Raw genomic sequence first — 10,744 nt, 5'->3', positions numbered from 1 at the left:
CTGTTGCATATTTTTCAGCATTTTATTTATAGTTATCTTTCATTGTGATTTTAATATCTGAAGTCCTTGGGAGACTCTAAATCTGCTTCATATTTCCACTGTCTCCTGTTCTGGTGCTTATTTGGACCTGTATTTGTTTTATCTAATTTGTTGGAAATCAGAGGGCTCAATGGGGCATGGCTTCCAACACTGCTGTGCTTTCACTTCTGCCAAGAACTGAGGCAAATTTGTCCAGAAATCTTAGTACTTCTGGTTCAATATAAACATCAAGTTCATTTGGCTCCCTGACCTTAGGCCTGGGAAAGGATGTGAAAACAGACTTGACCTAACCTCTAGACCACTGTATTTGTTCTCAGGGCTAATGCCTCTGTGTGCTTAGCCATTTCATCTGGATGGCCCTTTCCTCTCTCTTCAAAGGCCTTGGAAATTTCCTTCACTTTTAAAAAAAATTTTTTTTGGGGGGTCCGGTTGTGGGGCCTGAACTCTGGGCCTGGGTGCTGTCTTCAGCTCTTCAGCTCAAGGCTAGCGCTCTACCACTTGAACCACAGCACCACTTCCAACTTTTTTCTTTTTGCTTATGTGGTGCTGAGGAATTGAACCCAGGGCCTCAGGCATGCAAGGCAAGCACTCTACCACTGAGCCAACTTCCCAGCCCTCCTTCACTTTTTTGGAGCTCTAGGTTGAATGTTTTGTTTAAATGTACTCTATCAAGAGAAGCCTTTCAAAATACTGCCGTGGCTCAACTACAGAAGGTAGAAATCCTTTCATCTGATATAATACTTCATCCATCTTTATGGAGTCCCTACTTTGTGTAGAACCTGGGCTCGGTATCTGTGGGGGAAGTAGATATAGAGCAAAGTGTACTTCTTGCCCACAGCAAAAAGGGAAAATGGGCATTACTTTTTTCTGTGAGTACTGGGGCTTGAACTCAGTGTCTCAATGCTCATGCTTGGCTTTTTGCTCAATGATGGCATTTTACCACTTGAGCCACACCTCTACTTTTGGCTTTTTGGTGATGACTAGCAGACTTTCCTGCCCAGACAGGTCTTGATCCTCAATCCTCAACCTCAGCCCCCTGAGAAGCTAAAATTACAGGTGTGAGCTACTAGCACCTCATGGAAATGGGCATTATAATAAGGTTGCCACTTGGGAATAGCGGTGCTTTTGGAGGAGGAGGAGGAATGAAGAATATAACTGTGAGAACAATTCTAACAGATGAGCAGAAGGTGGTGAGGCCGGATGGAGAGATGCTGAATGAGCCAAGCTGGAGGAATGTGGGAAGCATGGGCCAAAGCTGAAGGCACGAGGCTGAAGGGTGTGGCCAGGCCAGATTTCCATCGGGATTCCATTTTGAAGAAACAGGGTGGGCAGTGTCTAAACAGAAGGGAAGAACCAGTAGCTTTATTTTATTTAGTTTTTTTTCTGGCCAGTCCTGGGGCTTGAACTTAGGGCCTGGATACTGTCCTTGACGTTCTCTGTGCTCAAGGCTAGCACTCTACCACTTGAGCCACAGCGCCACTTCTAGCTTTTTCTGTTTATATGGTACTGAGGAATTGGACCCAGGGCTTCATGCATGCTAGGTAAGCCACCTTCCCAGCCTCCCAGTAGCTTTCTTTTATTTTGTGGTACTGGCAATGAACTCAGATGGAGCAGAAAGTACTCCACCCCAGAGCTACATTGCCTGGCAGATTCAAGTTACACAGCAGCAAGGTGGTTTAGTGACAGGAGGGGCCAGAAGGAAGAGAGGGGACTATTTCAGCTAATGGAAGAGCCCGTAGCCAGGAGAGAAATAGTGGAAAGAGGGGCTGTCTCCAGGGATCTGGGGCTGTCAGCTATAGGCTCCTCTGCTAAGGCTGGGCTGCTTTTCCTTGTTCCCTAAGCTCAGGTGGGCAGCACCTCATCCATTTCCTTCAGCCTGCTTCAGTAACCCAGTCTGCTAGGTTCCAAGCTGAGCTGCATCAGTTTGGCTCTTTGCAAACAAAACCCTGAAAGGATCTGCTTTCAAAGGGATGCTGATTGAATCCCTGGTTACCAGGAAACCACAGGACAAGCTGCAATGTCCCATCACAGAAGATAAAGAATGCTCCAGCAACTGCCAAGCCTTCTCCCACCAGGATTCCAGCCAGCTGTCCTTGATGTGGCCTGGCACAAGAACTGAGCAGATGTAGGAATAGCAGCAGCTTCTTTGGTGCTAGGCACTGTGCTCAACACTCGTCCTATGATCCTTTTGGGCTGTGACATCACAGGAGTTCTCACTTTATGGCTGAGAAGGGAAACATTTGGGCAAACATTGCAGGCCAAGGCTGTGAAGCTAGAATGCTCATCCTGGCATGGCCACCTCTCCAGGGTCTGGGGACCACGTGTTGCCTTGAAACCAAGGCTGACAGTAACAATGGTTCCCCTCATTTTCCCTCCCCGTAATGATTTGGGAGTAATTTTACATTTAAAAGTTGTAGAGTATTCCCATATACCACTTACCTGGCAGCCTGGATCTCTACCAGATTACATTTACTGTGATGCGTTTGTTAAAAGAAATGAACATTGGGGCATGCTCCTCACTCTTCCATGGGTTTGGTTCTTGATCTTCATGCTATATGACCATTTGAGGATTCTGTAGGCTGTCGTTAAATGGTAGACTTCTGCCTAGATTGGGATTGTGGATCTTGAGGAACAACGCCACAGTGAGCTGCTCTGTTCACTTGGTCAAGCCAGAAGGCACGTGTCTGACACCAACCTTGGGCTGTTGGTGAGCCTGGTTGCTTCAACAGCAAGTTACTATCCTCCCCCGTCCATATTCTGTTATTTGCAGTGAGTCACCCAAGCCAGCCCACTGTAAAGAGTACCTCTTATGGAAAAGTTACCCACATACACCACTTGGAATCCTTTTTAGGTTTATAACCCCTTTACCTTGCTTGTTAAAAGTTTTTAAAAAGCTGGGCACTGGTGGCTCACACTTGCAATTCTAACTACTCAGGAGGCTGAGATCTGAGGATCATGGTTCAAAGCCAGCCTGGACAGCAAAGTCTGAGACTCTTCTCTCCAGTTAACCACCAGAAAACTGGAAGTGGCACTGTACCTTGAGTGGGAGAGTGCTAGCCTTGAGCTGGAGCTGAAGGACAGCACCCAGGCCCAGAGTTCAAGCCCTACAAGCAACTGGAAAAAAAAAGTCTACTGCTTTCCTGCCAGGGGTGGCTTTGAACCACAATCCTCAGATCACAGGATTACAGGTAGCCATTGGGACCTGCCTCATTTAAACTTTTTTTCTCTTTCAGTTGTGGGGCTTGACAGGGCCTGGGCACTGTCCCTCAGGTCTTCAGCCCAAGGCTAGCACTCTACCACTTGAGCCACAAGGCCACTCCTGGTTTTCCGGGTGGTTTAATGGAGGTAAGTCTCATAGCCTTTCCTGCCCAGGCTGGCTTTAAACCGAGATCCTCAGATCTCAGGATAACATGATCGAGCCACCAGACCCAGCTTAAATAGATTTTAAAGGCTGACTTGTCCGCCACCATAGGTTAAGTTGGCAAGGGGCCATAAACTAGAGCCTAGACCAGGTCTCCAGTTGTAGTGGTTTGGTTATCCTGACAATACACCTTATCTGGAAATACAGAGGAATGAAGTTCTGGCACACAATGTAGATGAAGCTTAAACATATATTATGCTGGGTACTTTAACTCTGACTCAAGACCACAGAATGCCCATAGCATTTTGAATATACTAAAACCCACCAAGTAGCATCTGAATTGCATGCTGGATAAAGCTCAATTAAGCTGCAGCTCAGGGTTTCCACCTCTGTTAAGTTACTTTGTTTTCTTAGCTAGATTATAGGGGAAGAGGACCATCTTTATCACGTTTAGGATTCAGAGATGAGTAAAGTAGGGTCTGCACAGACATACCCAGAGCTGCTTCACTCCAGTACACCCAGGGCCTCAGGCTCTACCATTTGCTTCTTCCGTCTGACTTCACTGTACTGCTTACATGATGGCACCAGGTTTGCTAACAAACCCCTTGTAGAATGTGACTTAAATTGCTGCATATTCTTAGTGCTCTCACCTCTAGCCCAGGCCACACCTGGCCTGGCCAACCCTATTCCCCCTCAGCCCATCCTCTAACCAAGGCCTGCAGCAACCAAAGGAACGTGCAGAATCATCTTGTCATTCTGTCCTTGGAACTGGATGCAAGCTTCCGGAAAGCCAGAACTTTATTTTTACTGCTGATGAAAATAGGACTTGGTGTGTATTTGTGGGGCAAATCTTTATGTACTTTATGTACCGACGTGGAACAACCTCCAAGATGTGCCAAGTGAAGCAAAGCAGTCGAGCGAGCTCCCCAATTCTGCACAGACGGTGTGCGGGGAGCTACACACCCACATGTGTTTATATATGGCTCGGGTCTGGAAGGCTCCTCTTCTGCTTAGGCTACACTTGGATCAACAGTTCCCACTCTGCTCTGGCTCTTTAAGAATCCATCCATTTTTAGAACATCTCCACTTGCAAAACAAGGTCTTAAAGGCCTGATTTGCTTTAAATGACAACTTAGAAACTGTGTGGAAAAGACCCAATCACAGCACTCGACATCCCTTCTCCCCACCAAAAAACCCCACCAGTATGCAGAATGCAGGCTCACCTGTCCCACCAAGGCCCGAAACAATTTTGCTGTGTTCTTCTCAAGCAATCCTCTGACTTGTTTGGCACTGCCCAAGGACCTCAAATCAGCCTGTGCCCTAGAAAGAAGGAAACAAATACCCCTGGCCTCTACCCAACAAGAAAACACTAACATTTAAGTAGCACACAGGAAGGCAATTTATTAACAGAAAATAATTTGAGGAGTCCAGTTCACAGACGACGACCACGGCGACCTCCCTTCCTGCGGGTGCTGTCAGAGGGGATGGGGGTGACATCCTCTGTGGGAGAGAAGGAAATGCCATCAGCTACAGCTGAACAGGAGGTCCAGGCTTCCTCAGGCCACAGGCTGCTGGAAGCAGACCCTGATGTTTCTCAACATGTGATCCTAGGTCCCAATAGGTAAACGAAGAGCTGCCCTACCTAATTCCTCAGATTTTGGAGTCTCAACTCAGTACCAGAAAGGGAAATGGCTCCAAGGGGCCCACGGGATGGCAGGAGAGGAAGGGCACATCCAACTTCCTGACACCCGTTCACCAGCACTCTAGGGCAAATACCTTTCCACTGAGCACTGTGGAAGTCTCCTTTTCAGTTGGTTGGAGGAGGCTGAACAACAGTTTGGAAATATCTTTTTTTTTCCCCCTCTGGTTGTGGGGCCTGAACTCTGGGCCTGGGCGCTGTCCCTCAGCTCTTCAGCTCAAGGCTAGTGTTCTAACCACTTGAGCCACAGCACCACTTCTGGCCTTTTCTGCTTATGTGGTGCTGAGGAATCAAACCCAGGGCCTCATACATGCAAGGCAAACCCTCTACCACTGAGCCACCTTCCAAGCCCTGGAAACATCTTTTAAACCTGGTCAGATAACTGGAACTTTCTAGACCAATGTCAGGACACTGTACAGAAAGAATAGGGCAAAAACCTCCTCCTTCCAGAAGGGTCTGGAGACACTGACATGAGGAGTTACTGCCTTTTCCTCCTCCATGCTTGGCTGTCACCGATGACATGTCTTACTGCTATTAGTAGGCAGAGACCAAGGCTATTGCACCAGATTCAGAAATGGCACTAAGATGTCCAAGGCAGATGGAAAGGATAGTCACATCATAGCTATATATTCAGGGAGTTTAAATCTCACTGTACCTTTGCAACTCCTTTTAATGAAATGGCAACTAGACCAGGCTTGAGTCCTGGTGAGCACATCACATGGCTTTGGGAGTTAAATCATTAAAGCAACTGGTGTTCGCCAGCAAGAGCACTTACCAATCCTCCCAATCTTCATACCCGAGCGAGCGAGGGCCCGAAGGGCTGACTGGGCTCCAGGTCCAGGTGTCTTGGTCCTAGGAAAAGGATTGTAAACTAGGTTAATGAGAATTCTAAGATTCCATGTCATCTAGTTCAGTGATCTGAAAGCCTTTTGCCTGGGCTGGCTTTGAATCACAATCCTCAGATCTCAGCCTCCTGAAGAGCTAGGATTACAGGCGTGAGCCACTGGCGCCTGGCTTCTGTAAGCTTTTTGAAAAGGGCCATACTTAAGTATCTTAGACTTTGTGGGCTGCTATGGTTCTTTTTTTGCGCTGGTTCTGGGGCTTGAGCTCAAGGCCTGAATGTTGTTCCTGAGCTTTTCTTCTTCATTCAAGGCTAGATTTTTCCAATTAACCACCAAAAAGCTGAAATGGAGCTTTTGGCTCAAGTGCTAAAGTGCTACCCTTAGCAAAAAAAGCTCAGGGATATAGCACATAGGCCAAGCACACACACAAAAATAAATAAAAATAAAATTTAGGGCTGGGAATGTGGCTTAGTGGTAGAGTGCTTGCCTAACATTCATGAAGCCCTGGGTTCAATTCCTCAGCACAACATCAACAGAAAAAAGCCAGATGTGGCACTGTGGCTCAAGTGGTAGAGTGCTAGCCTTGAGCAAAAAGATGCTCAGGGACAGTCCCAGGCCCTGAGTTCAAGCCCCAGGACTGGCAAAAAATAAAAACTAAAATAATTATCCTCAGAAGTCAGGTATTAGTGACAAATGTCTAATGCTAACTACTTAGGAAGAGGCTGAGAGTTGAGGACTTAGGCTCAAAGCCAGTCTGGGCAAACAAATCTGAGAGATTTTCATCTCCAACTAACCATTCAAAAGCCCGGTGAAACTCAGCCTTGAGCGAAAAGAGCATCAGGCCAATTTCAAGCTGATCATATAGATATCACCTTCTCCTCCATAGGACTCCTTGAACAACACCCTATCCAGTAATTAACCATTCTCATCTTCATGTCCAGTTTAAAGCCCAGATCCTTAGACACAAGGTTCCACCACCTCTGCCAATCGGATCACTCACCTACACTTTTCTTCACATCTGCCCAAGGTTCAGTTTTTGTGTCTAGCTCTCCCATCTTTCCCTTACTGGAAAAGGATTCCTAGATCACTTATGCTTTGCTTTACTACCAATTCCATACTTTCGCTTCCTAGCACTTGCAAATGGAAACCACAAGACCTCTGCTGTTTAAAGCCCGACTTTTGTGTGTGGGTGTGTACGTGTACAGGTGCACCAGTCTTGGGCTTGAACTCAGGACCTAAGTGCTGTCCTTGAACTTCTTTTGCTCAAGGCTAGCATTCTACCACTTGAGTCATAGCTCCACTTCTGGTATTTACTGGAGATAAGTCTCATGGACTTTGATACTTGGGCTGGCTCTGAACTACAATCCTCAGATCTGATACCCGAGTAGCTAAGATTACAGATTACAGCATGAGCCCCCAGTGCCCTGTTTAATGTCTAACTTTGTATCTAGCAGATCCCACAGGCAGTGTGGGGCTTGCACATCCCTAAACTATCCTGTTCTGGGTCACAACAGAAAGCTTAGTCTCAAACTCAGCCGTTCTGGCTTCCACACCTAGTTCCAGGTTTCTCTACCTGTTTCCTCCTGTGGCCCGAAGTTTGATATGTAGGGCAGTGATGCCCAACTCCTTGCACCTCTGGGCCACATCCTGAGCAGCCAACATGGCAGCATATGGAGAGGACTCGTCTCGATCAGCCTTCACCTTCATCCCACCAGTCACCCGGCAGATGGTTTCTCTGAGGACAAAAGCAGTCATTAATTTTCTGACAAGGTTCAAAGTAGTTAGTATGTCCTAACAAAGAATGTCAATGGCCAGGTGCAACAGATGATCAACCTGAACATACCTCCTTGGACAAAAAGACAACTCCCCTGTCCTCACAGGGCTCACAGCTTAGTGGAGTCACTTGGTGAGGTTTGTACTATTATCTTTACTTTACAAATCAGGAACCAAAACTCACAGAAGTCACAAGAGTTTATTAATGGTAATGAGCCTGTACGCAGGGCTGAGATACAACCCATGGCTACCCCCACATGGAGTACTTAAATCAAGACAGTCATACTGTAAGATTATAAGGACACAGAATAAATTTTGCAACCCTTGGCAGATTACATTATTTGTGGGCAAAATGAGCAAGCATATTTCTTATACTTTTCCCAGTCCCTGGATCATTTCTTTCAGCCTCTCCACAGCTGGCTTTTATGCCTCTCCACCCAGGTACTCACTTGCCAGAAAGATCAGTGACATGGACAAAAGTGTCATTGAAGGATGCAAAGATGTGGCAGACACCAAACACATTCTCTCCTTCAGCCACCTGTGGTCCAAGGCTGATGACCTGTTCTTCCTTCTTTTCCTTCCCCTTGCGAGGTGCCATTTCTAAACAGAAGAACCTCAATGTCAAAAAAGTTTTTTGTTGTTGTTTTTTGGTCCAGTCGTGGGGCCTGAACTCTGGGCCTGGGCACTATCCCTCAGCTCTTCAGCTCAAGGCTAGCACTCTACCACTTGAGCCACAGCGCCACGTCTGGCTTTTTTCTTATGTGGTGCTGAGGAATCAAACCCAGGGCCTCAGGCAAACTTTTCTATTTCCTATAGCTTCCAATATATAAGCTGAGATATTTTTGTTGATTGGTCCATGGTGACAAAGCAAGCCAATTCAGTTGGACAGTAGAGATCAAAATAAAGTTAGGGATTCACAGTCTACCCATCTTACTTCAATGCTAGGAGCACCTTTGGGTTTTTTTTTTTTTTTGGTCGGTCATGGGGCTTGAACTCTGGGCCTGAGTGCTGTCCCTCAGCTCTTCAGCTCAAGGCTAGCGCTCTACCACTTGAGCTACAGCGCCACTTCCCGTTTTCTGGTGGTTTATTGGAGATAGAAGTCTCACGGTTTCTCCTGCCCAGGCTGGCTTTGAACCGCGATCATCAGATCTCAGCCTCCTGAGTAGCTAGGATTACAGGCATGAGCCACCAGCGCTCGGCTGACTTTTAGGTTTCTTGACTCTCAGACACCATTTACAGGCTAGAGTCAAATAAGTCAGGAAAACTGTATCCCTAAAGGCAAACAGGCCAAAATGTGTGTGCCAATAGTATTCTTTTTTTTTTTTTAAAGACTGTGTGTGTGTTGGTCGTGGGGCCTTAACTCTGGGCCTGGGCGCTGTCCCTTAGCTCTATCAGTTCAAAACTAGCCCTCTACCACTTGAGCCACAGTGCCCACTTCTGGCTTTTTTTGCTTATGTGGTACTGAGGAATCGAACCCAGGGCTTCATGCATGCCAGGCAAGCACATTACCACTAGGCCACATTCCCAGCCCGCTAATAGTATTCTTAAGACCTTGACAAGAGAAAAGGGTAGGAAATCTTCTTGCCTGAAGCCTTAGACCCTTCTAAGGGTGGGGGGAAAAACTACTTTCACAAGTCACTAGAAGTGAGAAGGGTTCCAATAAAATCAGACTGCACCCTGCAAATGCAAACAAGGGAACCTATCTAGGATCCTAACACACATTCTGCTGTGTCAAGATGAACCGGCCTCACAACCACCCTAGGCATAAACTTCTGCCAATTAAAGAGTTCCTAGATCTCATCCCTGAGCCTGCTTTACAAGACACACATGTTTAGTGTCTGGTCACAATATTCAACAATGCAGGCGTTGGGTGACCAAAATCACTTGCTTTTTAAGGCTTTAATAGGCACAATCTAGTGAGCTAAGAATTACAAGATGCCATATACAAGTTAGTCTGGGAAAAGCCTCGGAAGGTTCCACTGATCTAAAGTTCCTGCCCACCCAAGAGCACACAGCACACAATGGCCGATTAGTTACAAAATGTATTGACTTAAAAAACACCTAGGGGGGCCGGGTTCTCTGCAGTCACTCCTGGAATCTTCACTACACCACCTCGGGACGGGTGCTGTTATCCTTCCTGCTCTCCAGACCCGGACCCCAAGCTGCGATAAGGTCCACCATCGCTCCGACGGGAGCGCCCCTGAAGCACGCGGTGGAGCGGCGCGGGGCCGAGACTTAGGGGCAGATCCACACTCGCTCCCACTCCGCGAGCTTCCCTACGAAACGGGGCCGCCTTCCAAGCCCCGGCGCCAACCTGACTCCGGGCAGGCCCGGTTCCGGTCGTCTGGCCGCACGTCTCTCGCCTAGACCTGGCTTAGCTTCGGGGGAAAGACCCCAGGTTCGCGCCTCGGACCCCGAAACCCCCCCTGGTCACAGGATGCCAAACGATTGTCCGAGCCCAGGCCTCCTACCTGCGCGCTGCCGCTACCAGACTCCGCCACCGGAAAGAGAGGGCGGGAAGAGGCGGGGCGACGGGTCACTTCCGTGTCCCGGAAGTACCTCTGGGGTCAATAGGCGAGGCGAGCTTCGGAAGACGCCGCCTTTATTGTTAGGACTCGCCCTCGGGGAACGCGGCCTGCTTACCGGAGAGCAGAAGAGGTAGGGATCCGGATGGGCCGCCGGCCGCACGCTGTGCTACTGTAGGACGCAGGTAACTCGCGGGCGAGGCGGGCCTCCGTTCCAAGACAGCGTGGCCGCAGGTAGACCAGTTTCCGCTGTCCTGCCTCCCAGCCCGGTCTCCCGGCAGTCATAGCGCCCCTCGCGGCGCGGAAGGGAATAGCAACGACACCGCGGTTACGCAGCCGCTTCACCTACACTGTGTAGAAAGCAAGAATGAATTGCTCGGTACTTACTACATGCCAGCCTGCCCCAAGAGATACATATGCGTAAGACTCTCACAATACTATCAAACAGATGATTGCTTCGATTTCCTTTGCACAGATAAAGGATGCTATGTAAGATCACATTTGT

At 48.0% G+C, this 10,744-nt stretch overlaps 1 protein-coding gene across 2 annotated transcripts; it reads right to left on the bottom strand.

The window, feature by feature from the left end:
- Window positions 1-4,775: 4,775 nt before the first annotated feature.
- On the bottom strand, window positions 4,776-10,287 carry Rps14 (ribosomal protein S14). 2 transcript variants are annotated; one of them, XM_013025583.1, is made up of 5 exons: window positions 10,186-10,287; window positions 8,164-8,314; window positions 7,515-7,676; window positions 5,875-5,951; window positions 4,776-4,900 (listed from the first exon to the last, which is right to left on the bottom strand). In XM_013025583.1, exons 2-5 carry the CDS (start codon window positions 8,310-8,312, stop codon window positions 4,833-4,835), a joined length of 456 nt encoding a protein of 151 aa, XP_012881037.1. In that variant the 5' UTR covers window positions 8,313-8,314; window positions 10,186-10,287; the 3' UTR covers window positions 4,776-4,832. The 2 variants fall into 2 exon arrangements, with proteins under 2 accessions (XP_012881037.1, XP_012881038.1); XM_013025584.1 differs by lacking the exon at window positions 10,186-10,287 and adding an exon at window positions 10,140-10,163.
- Between the last annotated feature and the right edge of the window lie 457 nt (window positions 10,288-10,744).

This window comes from Dipodomys ordii, unplaced genomic scaffold (assembly GCF_000151885.1).
Source record: "Dipodomys ordii isolate 6190 unplaced genomic scaffold, Dord_2.0 Scaffold85, whole genome shotgun sequence".
Lineage (NCBI taxonomy): Eukaryota > Metazoa > Chordata > Mammalia > Rodentia > Heteromyidae > Dipodomys > Dipodomys ordii.
The sequence above is the reverse complement of the archived record's forward strand: the minus strand, read 5'-3'. Positions and strand labels throughout refer to the sequence as shown.